The following is a 16,962-nucleotide window of genomic DNA, read 5'->3' as shown; positions in this document are numbered from 1 at the left end:
TTGTTATTGTACTAGATTAATGGCCCATTTTTTACTTAACACTTAAAATAAAAATATTCTGAAAGCATTGTTGGTTAAGAGCTTGTAAGTAATCATTTCACTGTAAGGTCTACACCTGTTGTATTCGGCACATGTGACAAACAATTTGATTTGATTTTATGAAACCAAGATTTAACTCTCTGGCCTGAATGCCAAGAGTCATCTGGAGAAACCTGGCACCATCCCTCCGGTGAAGGCGCAGTAGGTGGTGGCAGCATCATGCTGTGGGGATGTTTTCAGCGGCATGGATCGAGGGAAAGATGAACAGAGCAAAGTACAGAGATATTCTTGATGAAAACCTGCTCCAGAGCTCTCATGACCTCAGACTGGGTTGAGGGTTCACCTTGCAACAGGACAACGACCTAAGTACACAGCCAAGACAATGTACAGTAGGAGTGGCCGGGACAAGTCTGTGAATGTCCTTGAGTGGCCCAGCCAGAGCCCAGACTTCGATAGATATCTATCTACCTGCCTGTCTAACCTGCCTGTCTAACCTGTGTGTATCTCCAGAACCCAGTAACAGGCCTGTTGCCCTGCAGTGTCCAGCTGCCAGATGCCTGGGTGCGTGACAATGTCTACAGCATCCTGGCGGTGTGGGGTCTGGGGATGGCCTACAGGAAGAACGCTGACCGGGATGAGGACAAGGCCAAGGCCTACGAACTGGAGCAGGTGACTGGCTGGCTCCCATCTCACAGCATGTCAAAATAGTGTTGTGTCCTCCATACTTACTGTACTGTGTGATCTGTGTTGTGTTCTCCATACTTACTGTACTGTGTGATCTGTGTTGTGTTCTCCATACTTACTGTACTGTGTGATCTGTGTTGTGTTCTCCATACTTACTGTACTGTGTGATCTGTGTTGTGTTCTCCATACTTACTGTACTGTGTGATCTGTGTTGTGTGTCCTCCATACTTACTGTACTGTGTGATCTGTGTTGTGTCCTCCATACTTACTGTACTGTGTGATCTGTGTTGTGTTCTCCATACTTACTGTACTGTGTGATCTGTGTTGTGTGTCCCATACTTACTGTACTGTGTGATCTGTGTTGTGTTCTCCATACTTACTGTACTGTGTGATCTGTGTTGTGTCCTCCATACTTACTGTACTGTGTGATCTGTGTTGTGTCCTCCATACTTACTGTACTGTGTGATCTGTGTTGTGTTCTCCATACTTACTGTACTGTGTGATCTGTGTTGTGTCCTCCATACTTACTGTACTGTGTGATCTGTGTTGTGTTCTCCATACTTACTGTACTGTGTGATCTGTGTTGTGTTCTCCATACTTACTGTACTGTGTGATCTGTGTTGTGTCCTCCATACTTACTACTTACTGTACTGTGTGATCTGTGTTGTGTCCTCCATACTTACTGTACTGTGTGATCTGTGTTGTGTTCTCCATACTTACTGTACTGTGTGATCTGTGTTGTGTTCTCCATACCTGTACTGTGTGATCTGTGTTGTGTCCCATACTTACTGTACTGTGTGATCTGTGTTGTGTGTCTCCATACTTACTGCTGTGTACTGTGTGATCTGTGTTGTGTCCTCCATACTTACTGTACTGTGTGATCTGTGTTGTGTCCTCCATACTTACTGTACTGTGTGATCTGTGTTGTGTTCTCCATACTTACTGTACTGTGTGATCTGTGTTGTGTTCTCCATATACTTACTGTGTGATCTGTGTTGTGTTCTCCCATACTTATCTGATCTGTGTTGTGTTCTCCATACTTACTGTACTGTGTGATCTGTGTTGTGTTCTCCATACTTACTGTACTGTGTGATCTGTGTTGTGTTCTCCATACTTACTGTACTGTGTGATCTGTGTTGTGTCCTCCATACTTACTGTACTGTGTGATCTGTGTTGTGTCCTCCATACTTACTGTACTGTGTGATCTGTGTTGTGTCCTCCATACTTACTGTACTGTGTGATCTGTGTTGTGTTCTCCATACTTACTGTACTGTGTGATCTGTGTTGTGTTCTCCATACTTACTGTACTGTGTGATCTGTGTTGTGTTCTCCATACTTACTGTACTGTGTGATCTGTGTTGTGTGTCCCATACTTACTGTACTGTGTGATCTGTGTTGTGTTCTCCATACTTACTGTACTGTGTGATCTGTGTTGTGTCCCTCCATACTTACTGTACTGTGTGATCTGTGTTGTGTTCTCCATACTTACTGTACTTACTGTACTGTGTGATCTGTGTTGTGTTCTCCATACTTACTGTACTGTGTGATCTGTGTTGTGTGTCCCATACTTACTGTACTGTGTGATCTGTGTTGTGTTCTCCATACTTACTGTACTGTGTGATCTGTGTTGTGTGTCCCATACTTACTGTACTGTGTGATCTGTGTTGTGTGTCCTCCATACTTACTGTACTGTGTGATCTGTGTTGTGTGTCCCATACTTACTGTACTGTGTGATCTGTGTTGTGTTCTCCATACTTACTGTACTGTGTGATCTGTGTTGTGTGTCCTCCATACTTACTGTACTGTGTGATCTGTGTTGTGTGTCCCATACTTACTGTACTGTGTGATCTGTGTTGTGTTCTCCATACTTACTGTACTGTGTGATCTGTGTTGTGTGTCCTCCATACTTACTGTACTGTGTGATCTGTGTTGTGTGTCCTCCATACTTACTGTACTGTGTGATCTGTGTTGTGTCCTCCATACTTACTGTACTGTGTGATCTGTGTTGTGTCCTCCATACTTACTGTACTGTGTGATCTGTGTTGTGTTCTCCATACTTACTGTACTGTGTGATCTGTGTTGTGTTCTCCGTACTTACTGTACTGTGTGATCTGTGTTGTGTGTCCCATACTTACTGTACTGTGTGATCTGTGTTGTGTCCTCCATACTTACTGTACTGTGTGATCTGTGTTGTGTCCTCCATACTTACTGTACTGTGTGATCTGTGTTGTGTCCTCCATACTTACTGTACTGTGTGATCTGTGTTGTGTCCTCCATACTTACTGTACTGTGTGATCTGTGTTGTGTGTCCCATACTTACTGTACTGTGTGATCTGTGTTGTGTCCTCCATACTAACTGTACTGTGTGATCTGTGTTGTGTTCTCCATACTTACTGTACTGTGTGATCTGTGTTGTGTCCTCCATACTTACTGTACTGTGTGATCTGTGTTGTGTTCTCCATACTTACTGTACTGTGTGATCTGTGTTGTGTCCTCCATACTTACTGTACTGTGTGATCTGTGTTGTGTTCTCCATACTTACTGTACTGTGTGATCTGTGTTGTGTTCTCCATACTTACTGTACTGTGTGATCTCCATACTTACTGTACTGTGTGATCTGTGTTGTGTCCTCCATACTTACTGTACTGTGTGATCTGTGTTGTGTCCTCCATACTTACTGTACTGTGTGATCTGTGTTGTGTCCTCCATACTTACTGTACTGTGTGATCTGTGTTGTGTCCTCCATACTTACTGTACTGTGTGATCTGTGTTGTGTCCTCCATACTTACTGTACTGTGTGATCTGTGTTGTGTTCTCCATACTTACTGTACTGTGTGATCTGTGTTGTGTCCTCCATACTTACTGTACTGTGTGATCTGTGTTGTGTTCTCCATACTTACTGTACTGTGTGATCTGTGTTGTGTTCTCCATACTTACTGTACTGTGTGATCTGTGTTGTGTCCTCCATACTTACTGTACTGTGTGATCTGTGTTGTGTCCTCCATACTTACTGTACTGTGTGATCTGTGTTGTGTCCTCCATACTTACTGTACTGTGTGATCTCTCCATACTTACTGTACTGTGTGATCTGTGTTGTGTTCTCCATACTTACTGTACTGTGTGATCTGTGTTGTGTTCTCCATACTTACTGTACTGTGTGATCTGTGTTGTGTGTCCCATACTTACTGTACTGTGTGATCTGTGTTGTGTGTCCCATACTTACTGTACTGTGTGATCTGTGTTGTGTTCTCCATACTTACTGTACTGTGTGATCTGTGTTGTGTTCTCCATACTTACTGTACTGTGTGATCTGTGTTGTGTTCTCCATACTTACTGTACTGTGTGATCTGTGTTGTGTTCTCCATACTTACTGTACTGTGTGATCTGTGTTGTGTTCTCCATACTTACTGTACTGTGTGATCTGTGTTGTGTCCTCCATACTTACTGTACTGTGTGATCTGTGTTGTGTCCTCCATACTTACTGTACTGTGTGATCTGTGTTGTGATCTGTGATCTTGTGTGTCCTCCATACTTACTGTACTGTGTGATCTGTGTGTTCTCCATACTTACTGTCTGTGATCTGTGTTGTGTCTCCATACTTACTGTACTGTGTGATCTGTGTTGTGTTCCTCCATACTTACTGTACTGTGTGATCTGTGTTGTGTGTCTCCATACTTACTGTACTGTGTGATCTGTGTTGTGTTCTCCATACTTACTGTACTGTGTGATCTGTGTTGTGTTCTCCATACTTACTGTACTGTGTGATCTGTGTTGTGTCCTCCATACTTACTGTTGTGTGATCTGTGTTGTGTTCCCATACTTACTGTACTGTGTGATCTGTGTTGTGTTCTCCATACTTACTGTACTGTGATCTGTGTGTGTCTCCATACTTACTGTACTGTGTGATCTGTGTTGTGTTCTCCATACTTACTGTACTGTGTGATCTGTGTTGTGTTCTCCATACTTACTGTACTGTGTGATCTGTGTTGTGTTCTCCATACTTACTGTACTGTGTGATCTGTGTTGTGTTCTCCATACTTACTGTACTGTGTGATCTGTGTTGTGTTCTCCATACTTACTGTACTGTGTGATCTGTGTTGTGTTCTCCATACTTACTGTACTGTGTGATCTGTGTTGTGTTCTCCATACTTACTGTACTGTGTGATCTGTGTTGTGTCCTCCATACTTACTGTACTGTGTGATCTGTGTTGTGTCCTCCATACTTACTGTACTGTGTGATCTGTGTTGTGTTCTCCATACTTACTGTACTGTGTGATCTGTGTTGTGTGTCCTCCATACTTACTGTACTGTGTGATCTGTGTTGTGTTCTCCATACTTACTGTACTGTGTGATCTGTGTTGTGTTCTCCATACTTACTGTACTGTGTGACTTACTGTACTGTGTGATCTGTGTTGTGTTCTCCCACTGTACTGTTGATCTGTACTGTACTGTGTGATCTGTGTTGTGTTCTCCATACTTACTGTACTGTGTGATCTGTGTTGTGTTCTCCATACTTACTGTACTGTGTGATCTGTGTTGTGTTCTCCATACTTACTGTACTGTGTGATCTGTGTTGTGTCCTCCATACTTACTGTACTGTGTGATCTGTGTTGTGTCCTCCATACTTACTGTACTGTGTGATCTGTGTTGTGTCCTCCATACTTACTGTATCTGTGTTGTGATCTGTGATCTGTGTTGTGTCCTCCATACTTACTGTACTGTGTGATCTGTGTTGTGTCCTCCATACTTACTGTACTGTGTGATCTGTGTTGTGTGTCCTCCATACTTACTGTACTGTGTGATCTGTGTTGTGTCCTCCATACTTACTGTACTGTGTGATCTGTGTTGTGTTCTCCATACTTACTGTACTGTGTGATCTGTGTTGTGTTCTCCATACTTACTGTACTGTGTGATCTGTGTTGTGTCCTCCATACTTACTGTACTGTGTGATCTGTGTTGTGTCCTCCATACTTACTGTACTGTGTGATCTGTGTTGTGTCCTCCATACTTACTGTACTGTGTGATCTGTGTTGTGTTCTCCATACTTACTGTACTGTGTGATCTGTGTTGTGTTCTCCATACTGTACTGTGTGATCTGTGTTGTGTCTCCATACTTACTGTACTGTGATCTGTGTTGTGTTCTCCATACTTACTGTACTGTGTGATCTGTGTTGTGTTCTCCATACTTACTGTGATCTGTGTGATCTGTGATCTTGTTGTGTCTCCATACTTACTGTACTGTGTGATCTGTGTTGTGTCCTCCATACTTACTGTACTGTGTGATCTGTGTTGTGTTCTCCATACTTACTGTACTGTGTGATCTGTGTTGTGATCTGTGTTGTTGTGTCCTCCATACTTACTGTACTGTGTGATCTGTGTTGTGTTCTCCATACTTACTGTACTGTGTGATCTGTGTTGTGTTCTCCATACTTACTGTACTGTGTGATCTGTGTTGTGTTCTCCATACTTACTGTACTGTGTGATCTGTGTTGTGTTCTCCATACTTACTGTACTGTGTGATCTGTGTTGTGTTCTCCATACTGTACTGTGTGATCTGTGTGTCCTCCATACTTACTGTACTGTGTGATCTGTGTTGTGTCCTCCATACTTACTGTACTGTGTGATCTGTGTTGTGTTCTCCATACTTACTGTACTGTGTTGTGATCTGTGTTGTGTCCTCCATACTTACTGTACTGTGTGATCTGTGTTGTGTTCTCCATACTTACTGTACTGTGTGATCTGTGTTGTGTTCTCCATACTTACTGTACTGTGTGATCTGTGTTGTGTTCTCCATACTTACTGTACTGTGTGATCTGTGTTGTGTTCTCCATACTTACTGTACTGTGTGATCTGTGTTGTGTCCTCCATACTTACTGTACTGTGTGATCTGTGTTGTGTTCTCCATACTTACTGTACTGTGTGATCTGTGTTGTGTTCTCCATACTTACTGTACTGTGTGATCTGTGTTGTGTTCTCCATACTTACTGTACTGTGTGATCTGTGTTGTGTTCTCCATACTTACTGTACTGTGTGATCTGTGTTGTGTTCTCCATACTTACTTACTGTATCTGTGTGATCTGTGTTGTGTTCTCCATACTTACTGTACTGTGTGATCTGTGTTGTGTTCTCCATACTTACTGTACTGTGTGATCTGTGTTGTGTTCTCCATACTTACTGTACTGTGTGATCTGTGTTGTGTCCTCCATACTTACTGTACTGTGTGATCTGTGTTGTGTTCTCCATACTTACTGTACTGTGTGATCTGTGTTGTGTCCTCCATACTTACTGTACTGTGTGATCTGTGTTGTGTTCTCCATACTTACTGTACTGTGTGATCTGTGTTGTGTTCTCCATACTTGATCTGTACTGTGTGATCTGTGTTGTGTCCTCCATACTTACTGTACTGTGTGATCTGTGTTGTGTTCTCCATACTTACTGTACTGTGTGATCTGTGTTGTGTTCTCCATACTTACTGTACTGTGTGATCTGTGTTGTGTCCTCCATACTTACTGTACTGTGTGATCTGTGTTGTGTCCTCCATACTTACTGTACTGTGTGATCTGTGTTGTGTGTCCTCCATACTTACTGTACTGTGTGATCTGTGTTGTGTTCTCCATACTTACTGTACTGTGTGATCTGTGTTGTGTTCTCCATACTTACTGTACTGTGTGATCTGTGTTGTGTGATCTGTGATCTGTGTTGTGTCCCATACTTACTGTACTGTGTGATCTGTGTTGTGTGTCCCATACTGTACTGTGTACTGTGTGATCTGTGTTGTGTTCTCCATACTTACTGTACTGTGTGATCTGTGTTGTGTGTCCCATACTTACTGTACTGTGTGATCTGTGTTGTGTGTCCCATACTTACTGTACTGTGTGATCTGTGTTGTGTCCTCCATACTTACTGTACTGTGTGATCTGTGTTGTGTGTCCCATACTTACTGTACTGTGTGATCTGTGTTGTGTGTCCCATACTTACTGTACTGTGTGATCTGTGTTGTGTTCTCCATACTTACTGTACTGTGTGATCTGTGTTGTGTTCTCCATACTTACTGTACTGTGTGATCTGTGTTGTGTTCTCCATACTTACTGTACTGTGTGATCTGTGTTGTGTTCTCCATACTTACTGTACTGTGTGATCTGTGTTGTGTTCTCCATACTTACTGTACTGTGTGACCTGTGTTGTGTCCTCCATACTTACTGTACTGTGTGATCTGTGTTGTATGTCCCATACTTACTGTACTGTGTGATCTGTGTTGTGTGTCCCATACTTACTGTACTGTGTGATCTGTGTTGTGTGTCCCATACTTACTGTACTGTGTGATCTGTGTTGTGTTCTCCATACTTACTGTACTGTGTGATCTGTGTTGTGTTCTCCATACTTACTGTACTGTGTGATCTGTGTTGTGTGTCCCATACTTACTGTACTGTGTGATCTGTGTTGGAAAGGGGGTCTGAATATTCCTTGACTGCAAGGACCCGACCTCATGACCACACTGTGTCAAAACAAGACATTCCTTTCCCAAAACATGTTAGTGTGTTCCATGCATGTTGTCCTATGATCTATGTTGTAGGCCACAGGCAGAGATCGGCATATTTCAGTCCTTGGAGTCCTGAATAGATACACTTGGGAAAGCATGAGTTACCGATCCCTGTAAGGTGTGGTAAATATCTATATTTGTATTATTCTACAGAGTGTTGTCAAGCTGATGCAAGGGCTGCTCCAGTGTATGATGCGACAGGTGGGTTACCGTGGTTACTGTCCCATTTCTTCTACCATGTAACAACACAGTCACTAGTATATGGCATAAGGGCAACAATGCACTACGCTGTTGGAGCATTTCTGTATGTGTTTCTCCCTTGGTCTGGCTGTGTAATAGCCTTTTCTGAGCATGTCAGTGTGTCTGACTACAGGTGGCCAAGGTGGAGAAGTTTAAACACACCCAGAGCCCCAAGGACTGTCTGCACGCCAAGTACCACACCCCCACCTGTGCTACCGTGGTGGGGGACGATCAGTGGGGTCACCTGCAGGTTGATGCCACCTCCCTGTACCTGCTGGTTTTGGCTCAGATGACTGCCTCAGGTACCGTGTGTGTGTGTGTGTGTGTGTGTGTGTGTGTGTGTGTGTGTGTGGTGGATCATGTCATTGTGAAATAACTTGACTGTATACCGGCGGCGTTGTTCTTTATCACTGTCTGGTCTCTTCTCCAGGTCTTCGTATCATATCAACCCTGCATGAAGTGGCTTTTATCCAGAACCTGGTCTTCTACATTGAGGCTGCTTATAAAGTTGCGGTAGGTAATGTTCAAGGTCTGTTTGAGCGAGGCTCTATTCTTCTAACCTCATTAGCATACGACTTAGCAGGAAGTAATAGAAGTCTGAACGGTAATGGAGAGAGAAGCAATACTATACTGAAGATCAATAGGAATATCAGTAGAGGTAGTGGAGACTATAGAAGTGTCGTGCTATAAGGAACACCTTACCAAACAAGACCTTTTACATGGCTCATACAGTATATTGTAAAATCCCACACGGTGAACTTTCTGATTGGTTGGTAGAATAACTTTCAATACATTTCATTGGTCAACATGGGAACATCAGCACTTAACCCTAAAAGCATCAACATATTTTTTAGCTTAAAAGCGCCAACAGGTCAAAGGCCTGTGTGGTCGGCTACAACAGATAATTATAAACTAACAGGTGAAAACTACTTAACATAATTCATTAACATAATGTCATAATTATTAACATAATGTCAACAGAGAGCTGACATGGTACTGAAAAATAAACGGTTCAACTGGTCAAAAACTGACGTTTCTCATCCAGGATAATGTGTCTTGGTTAGCGACTTCACTAACCAGAGTACATTTCCCATCCAGGAGAATGTGTCTTAGTTAGCGACTTCACTAACAAGAATACGTTTCCCATCCAGGAGAATGTGTTTTAGTTAGCGACTTCACCAACCAGAATAAGCAGATAGTCCAGAATCTCCCTGTCAACGTTGTCTGTTTCTGAGACGTGAGGAGTTAAAACAGAGTACATACGTCCTACTGATTACTATTTGTGTAAATATATAGAATATACTGTATATACAGTATATATTGGATTTGGTCAAATAAAATTATATTTAGGTTCAAATTAAGGTCTTCAAATAGTATGATTTTAAACCTGGTTGTCATGGTAACTGTGTGTCTCTCTCTCTCTCTCTCTCTCTCTCTCTCTCTCTCTCTCTCTCTCTCTCTCTCTCTGTGCAGGATTATGGGATGTGGGAGCGAGGGGACAAGACCAATCAGGGGATCCCAGAACTGAACGCCAGCTCTGTGGGGATGGCCAAGGTACTGACGCTTTAGATGTAATGCTTGTCCTTTAAGTAACAATGATAATACATGGTCTCCTTTTACGTCTCCAATCGTATCTTAACTACCATATCTAGACTCATAACAGTCCTCTTATCGCAACACAGCTACTATATCTAAACTCCTAAAACAACAACATGTTGGGTTTTATGTTCAGGCTGCATTGGAGGCCATTGATGAGCTGGACCTCTTTGGGGCTCATGGAGGACCCAAATCTGTCATTCACGTTTTGCCGGACGAGGTGGAGCACTGCCAGGTAGTGTGATAAACATGTCCTATCTTATCTAGCCTGGTGAGGGCAGTGTCCAGTCTGGTTTAATCTTCTCTACCCTGGTGAGGGCAGTGTCCAGTCTGGTTTAATCTTCTCTAGCCTGGTGAGGGCAGTGTCCAGTCTGGTTTAATCTTCTCTAGCCTGGTGAGGGCAGTGTCCAGTCTGGTTTAATCTTCTCTAGCCTGGTGAGGGCAGTGTCTAGTCTGGTTTAATCTTCTCTAGCCTGGTGAGGGCAGTGTCCAGTCTGGTTTAATCTTCTCTAGCCTGGTGAGGGCAGTGTCCAGTCTGGTTTAATCTTCTCTAGCCTGGTGAGGGCAGTGTCCAGTCTGGTTTAATCTTCTCTAGCCTGGTGAGGGCAGTGTCCAGTCTGGTTTAATCTTCTCTAGCCTGGTGAGGGCAGTGTCCAGTCTGGTTTAATCTTCTCTAGCCTGGTGAGGGCAGTGTCTAGTCTGGTTTAATCTTCTCTAGCCTGGTGAGGGCAGTGTCCAGTCTGGTTTAATCTTCTCTAGCCTGGTGAAGGCAGTGTCCAGTCTGGTTTAATCTTCTCTAGCCTGGTGAGGGCAGTGTCCAGTCTGGTTTAATCAGATTATTTTGTAAACCTTAAAATGATATGTATGAAACTGACCATTGTCTTACGTCAGATAGCACGACTGATGTCTCCTGGCAACACGGTGGTGTCAGAATGACGCCATCTGTCAGAAACTGACCCGTTTGTATTTGACCTCTCCAGGCTATCTTGTGCTCCATGCTGCCACGAGCCTCCACCTCTAAAGAGATCGATGCTGGTCTCCTGTCAATCATCTCCTTCCCTGCCTTCGCTGTGGAGGATGCAGACCTGGTCACCATCACTAAGACTGAGATCATATCCAGGCTACAGGTAGATAGGATCCTGTCTAGACTGGACCACAGATACAATGAGATCATATCCAAGATACAGGTAGATAGGAGCCTGTCTAGACTGGACCACAGATACAGTGAGGTCATGTCCAGGCTACAGGTAGACAGGATCCTGTCTAGGCTGGACCACAGATACAGTGAGATCATATCCAGGCTACAGGTAGATAGGATCCTGTCTAGGCTGGACCACAGATACAGTGAGATTATGTTCAGGCTACAGGTAGATAGGATCCTGTCTAGGCTGGACCACAGATACAGTGAGATCATGTCCAGGCTACAGGTAGATAGGATCCTGTCTAGGCTGGACCACAGATACAGTGAGATCATATCCAGGCTACAGGTAGACAGGATCCTGTCTAGGCTGGACCACAGATACAGTGAGATCATGTCCAGGTTACAGGTAGATAGGATCCTGTCTAGGCTGGACCACAGATACAGTGAGATCATATCCAGGCTACAGGTAGACAGGATCCTGTCTAGACTGGACCACAGATACAGTGAGGTCATGTCCAGGCTACAGGTAGACAGGATCCTGTCTAGGCTGGACCACAGATACAGTGAGATCATATCCAGGCTACAGGTAGATAGGATCCTGTCTAGGCTGGACCACAGATACAGTGAGATTATGTTCAGGCTACAGGTAGATAGGATCCTGTCTAGGCTGGACCACAGATACAGTGAGATCATGTCCAGGCTACAGGTAGATAGGATCCTGTCTAGGCTGGACCACAGATACAGTGAGATCATATCCAGGCTACAGGTAGACAGGATCCTGTCTAGGCTGGACCACAGATACAGTGAGATCATGTCCAGGCTACAGGTAGATAGGATCCTGTCTAGGCTGGACCACAGATACAGTGAGATCATATCCAGGCTACAGGTAGACAGGATCCTGTCTAGACTGGACCACAGACACACTATATGGGCTAGTTGATTCCCCTCCATTGGCTAGGCTTCATGGTGCTCTAGAATGAGGTTTCTAAATGACTCCGTTCCCTTCCCCAGGGACGCTATGGCTGCTGCCGTTTCATCAGAGATGGATACAGATGCCCAAGAGAGGTACTGTACAGATTTCTATGTTTTCTCCTTACAGTGTGAAATACACTAGATTTTCATCCAATGGTCTTGTATCTGCGCTGTAGCCAACAGCTGGCAGATACAGTGTGTGTAGGCTCGTCTACATGATGACATTATTATTGATAAAGAGTGAAAATATTGTTATTTGTCAAAACGGCAACCAAGCATCGATCATCATGTCACCAGAGTCAGACCCTGGATATTTATTGGAAAGGAGCATCAAGCTCATCACCACTTTCACCACCCTGTGAAGTTCATCATAACTTATTTCATCTGTAGCCTAATAAACTGCATGCTTTCCCGAGTAGTGGTGGGAGGACCACACAACATGTCATCGCCTGACACCAAGTTTACTTCCATATGATGGTTATTATGTCAATATATGTACATTAAGGCATTTCCACCTCCATTTCCTGCATAGTACATTTTACTCACACAAAAAGTTGCCGCCATGTTCAACAAACAAATGACCTGTTGGCATTTATAAAATGACAGCAAAACGTCCTGTTTCCATCACAGCTGTCATGATGTAAACGTGGTTACAGATTAAACAGTAGAACCTAAAGGAAAAATACACTTAAAATCTGTTGGTATTTTTGTCATTCGTCCACAAAGTGTTACTTGCCACATCATCATGACATCATCATGATGCGTTTTGCATCATATAAAGAGGATGCGTTTTGCATCATATAAAGAGGATGCGTTTTGCATCATATATAGAGGATGCGTTTTGCATCATATAAAGAGGATGCGTTTTGCATCATATAAAGAGGATGCGTTTTGCATCATATAAAGAGGATGCGTTTTGCATCATATAAAGAGGATGCGTTTTGCATCATATATAGAGGATGCGTTTTGCATCATATATAGAGGATGCGTTTTGCATCATATAAAGAGGATGCGTTTTGCATCATATAAAGAGGATGCGTTTTGCATCATATAAAGAGGATGCGTTTTTGCATCATATAAAGAGGATGCGTTTTGCATCTATTGCATCTACTTCTTAAAAGTCCAATATCTTGAAAACTTGACTGCTGACATACAAAACATTTTGGGACTGTATTAACAGTGAACTAATGGAAAATGGGAAAAAATACCAAAAGATAATCTTTTAGTGGGGTTTTCCTTGAACTCTCGTTTAAAGATTAGCCTTGTTCTTTTAGATGAGACATTGGGTGTAATATTTCCGTGTCTGTCTGTCTTTCTCAGGACCCGTCCCGTCTCCACTACGACCCGGCTGAACTCAAACTGTTTGAGAATATAGAATGTGAATGGCCAGTGTTCTGGACCTACCTCATTCTGGACGGCATCTTCAGCGGAGACCTAGTACAGGTGTGTGTGGCCGTGTTGGTTCCGTCCCTCTCCTCGTCCCGACCTAGGTTCCACCCTGAGACCCTCTGAGTACATCCACACCTGTCACCCACGAAGCATCGTTACCGGTCACTCCACAGAAGCTGTGTCCGTTTCAGAGCAAGGAAAACAACTACCTGTAGGTCTGAGAGCGGGTGATGTCACCGAGCTATATGTCAGACCGCTAGACCACCCCAGGTCATGTGACTGTATGATGAACATGTCCTTTCCTGCTTTCTGTCTCCAGGTGCAGGAGTACAGAGATGCTCTGGAAGAAGTCCTGATCAGAGGAAGCCCGGGATCCGCCTGATGCCTGAGCTCTACGCTGTCCCACCTGAAAAGGTATCGCCATGGCCCTTTTGAATAAAACTTTATCGTCCGTGTGTAAATTGGAAATCCGTCTTTCTTTAGGGCACGTCAGCTTTACTCCTTGTGCCGATATGGGCTGCGGAGAAGTAACAGGTTACACTACCTTTCTGAATCCTGATAAGTAACAACGTCCCCTACAACTAAGTGAGGAAGACCGTAACTGTGTGGTGTTTCCCCCAGATGGAGGAAGAGTACGGGAACCCTCACTCCGTGGACAGAGTGGCTATGGGTCAGTTACCTCACATGTGGGGACAGTCCCTCTACATCGTTGGTTCTCTGCTGGCCGAGGTACAAACCTTCTGTCGTCTTATAATAGAGTGATTCAGTCTCTGTCTTACCACAGTGAGGTGTTGGTTGGTGCTTTAGTTCTCTCTCTCTCTCTCTGTCTGTTCCTCCAAGGGATTCCTCGCCCCTGGAGAGATCGACCCTCTCAACAGGCGATTCTCCACCAATTTCAAGCCGGACGTAGTTGTACAAGGTTTGCAGCATGTCTAATGTCCTCTCATGCAGGCTGGAAGACATGTGACATCCTTTAACTGGACGAGTAATATACAGTTCTAGACTTGTTATTTAATTCACTCGTTTTGTTTAGGATCGTTTGCTCCGTGGTCAGGGCTGCCTATCTGAGAGTTTCCTTTCCCTTTTGAGTGTGTGTGTGTGTGTGTGCCTTCATGTATGCGCGTGTACAAACCATTTGTTTCTGAGTACATACCTTAATTTGTTTCTGTGTGTGTGTGTGTGTGTGTGTGTGTGTGTGTGTGTGTGTGTGTGTGTGTGTGTGTGTGTGTACACACATTGGCAGTGTGTGTGTTAGCCGAGTCGAAGGAGATCCAGGAGCTGCTGAAGAACGATGAAATAGAGGTCCAGACCATCGCTGAGGTCCAGCCCATCAGGGTCATGCCTGCTCGCATCCTCAGCCACGTCTATGTTAAACTGGGTACAGTTACAACTACTTAGAAAGGATTCGCAGAGCCTTCGTAGAGCCTTCATAAGAACTACATAGCTAATGACTTGTTTCACAGGAAACTGCAAGAAGTTGAATCTGAGCGGGAGGCCATACAGGCACATTGGAGTTCTGGGGACCTCGAAATTCTACGAGATCCGGAACCGTACCTACACATTCACCCCTCAGGTGACATTATTACCTTAAGACAGTAGAGGTCCTATCTCCCTAAATGCTCTTGTTTGTTAAATCCTAATCTAGCACACCTAGGGCTGTATCCACAAAGCAGGAATCTGGTTAAAACCTGTTTTAAGACCTTTTTTTTAACTCCCAGCTCAAAGTAGGTTTTAGGATGATGTTAAGATACTGCCCAGACAAACTCTGAGCCAGGAGTAAAATCAAGTCAGGAAAGTTGATCTCAGCTGGTAATCACAACAATCAAAAGTTTGGACACACCTACTCATTCAAGGATTTTTCTTTATTTGTACTATTTTCTACATTGTAGAATAATAGTGAAGACCTCAAAACTATAAAATATGGAATCATGTAGTAACCAAAAAGTGTTAAACAAATCAAAATATATTTTATATTTGAGATTCTTCAAAGTAGCCACCCTTTGCCTTAATGACAGCTTTGAACAGTCTTGGCATTCTCTCAACCAGCTTCACCTGGAATGCTTTTCCAACAGTTTTGAAGGAGTTCCCACATATGCTGAGCACTTGTTGGCTGCTTTCCCTTCATTATGCGGTCCAACTCATCCCAATCCATCTCTATTGGGTTGAGGTCGGGTGACCTCAGTGTATATATATTTGGATACGGCCCCTGATTCTACTAATTATCTGCTCATCAAGACCTTGATTAGCTGAATCAGGTGTGTTTGTATAGGGCTGAATCGGGTGTGTTTGTGTAGGGCGGAATCAGGTGTGTTTGTGTAGGGCTGAATCAGGTGTGTTTGTGTAGGGCTGAATCAGGTGTGTTTGTGTAGGACTGAATCAGGTGTGTTTGTGTAGGGCTGAATCAGGTGTGTTTGTGTAGGGCTGAATCAGGTGTGTTTGTGTAGGGCTGAATCAGGTGTGTTTGTGTAGGGCTGAATCAGGTGTGTTTGTGTAGGGCTGAATCAGGTGTGTTTGTGTAGGGCGGAATCAGGTGTGTTTGTGTAGGGCTGAATCAGGTGTGTTTGTGTAGGGCTGAATCAGGTGTGTTTGTGTAGGGCTGAATCAGGTGTGTTTGTGTAGGGCTGAATCAGGTGTGTTTGTGTAGGGCTGAATCAGGTGTGTTTGTGTAGGGCGGAATCAGGTGTGTTTGTGTAGGGCTGAATCAGGTGTGTTTGTGTAGGGCTGAATCAGGTGTGTTTGTGTAGGGCTGAATCAGGTGTGTTTGTGTAGGGCTGAATCAGGTGTGTTTGTGTAGGGCTGAATCAGGTGTGTTTGTGTAGGGCTGAATCAGGTGTGTTTGTGTAGGGCTGAATCAGGTGTGTTTGTGTAGGACTGAATCAGGTGTGTTTGTGTAGGGCTGAATCAGGTGTGTTTGGGCTGGAGCAGTAGTGTTGGCCATCTCTCTCCTTTAGTTCCTGGACCAGCATCACTTCTACCTGGCTCTGGACAACCAGATGATAGTGGAGATGCTAAGGACGGAGCTGTCCTATCTCTCCTCCTCCTGGAGGATGACCGGACGCCCTACCCTGACCTTCCCCATCACACACAGCATGCTGGGTAAATACCCTCCCCTTCCCCGTCACGCACCACATGCTGGGTAAATACCTTCCCCTTCCCCGTCACACACAGCATGCTGGGTAAATACCCTCCCCTTCCCCGTCACACACAGCATGCTGGGTAAATACCCTTCCCCGTCACACACAGCATGCTGGGTAAATAACTACACCTTCCCCATCACACACAGAATGCTGGGTAAATACCCCTCCCATTCCCCATCACACACAGGATGCTGGGTAAATAACTACACCTTCCCCATCACACA

At 44.0% G+C, this 16,962-nt stretch overlaps 2 protein-coding genes across 2 annotated transcripts in view; one reads left to right on the top strand and one right to left on the bottom strand.

The window, feature by feature from the left end:
* LOC135570247 (phosphorylase b kinase regulatory subunit alpha, liver isoform-like) overlaps positions 1 to 285 on the bottom strand; it is a 40,452-nt gene extending 40,167 nt beyond the window's left edge. Inside the window, 1 exon segment of the mRNA XM_065016362.1 lies at positions 213 to 285. Within this exon segment, the coding sequence (XP_064872434.1) occupies positions 213 to 285 (73 nt within the window).
* LOC115121564 (phosphorylase b kinase regulatory subunit alpha, liver isoform-like) overlaps positions 284 to 16,962 on the top strand; it is a 44,874-nt gene continuing 28,195 nt past the window's right edge. Inside the window, 17 exon segments of the mRNA XM_065016361.1 lie at positions 284 to 313; positions 538 to 708; positions 8,417 to 8,464; positions 8,637 to 8,805; positions 8,934 to 9,016; positions 9,977 to 10,057; positions 10,236 to 10,334; positions 11,080 to 11,226; positions 12,252 to 12,305; positions 13,533 to 13,655; positions 13,921 to 13,966; positions 13,969 to 14,015; positions 14,223 to 14,330; positions 14,442 to 14,520; positions 14,845 to 14,979; positions 15,065 to 15,174; positions 16,553 to 16,697. Coding sequence (XP_064872433.1) covers positions 284 to 313; positions 538 to 708; positions 8,417 to 8,464; positions 8,637 to 8,805; positions 8,934 to 9,016; positions 9,977 to 10,057; positions 10,236 to 10,334; positions 11,080 to 11,226; positions 12,252 to 12,305; positions 13,533 to 13,655; positions 13,921 to 13,966; positions 13,969 to 14,015; positions 14,223 to 14,330; positions 14,442 to 14,520; positions 14,845 to 14,979; positions 15,065 to 15,174; positions 16,553 to 16,697 — 1,675 coding nt within the window.

This window comes from Oncorhynchus nerka, unplaced genomic scaffold, assembly GCF_034236695.1.
Source record: "Oncorhynchus nerka isolate Pitt River unplaced genomic scaffold, Oner_Uvic_2.0 unplaced_scaffold_1010, whole genome shotgun sequence".
Taxonomy (NCBI): Eukaryota; Metazoa; Chordata; class Actinopteri; order Salmoniformes; family Salmonidae; genus Oncorhynchus; species Oncorhynchus nerka.
The sequence above is the reverse complement of the archived record's forward strand: the minus strand, read 5'-3'. Positions and strand labels throughout refer to the sequence as shown.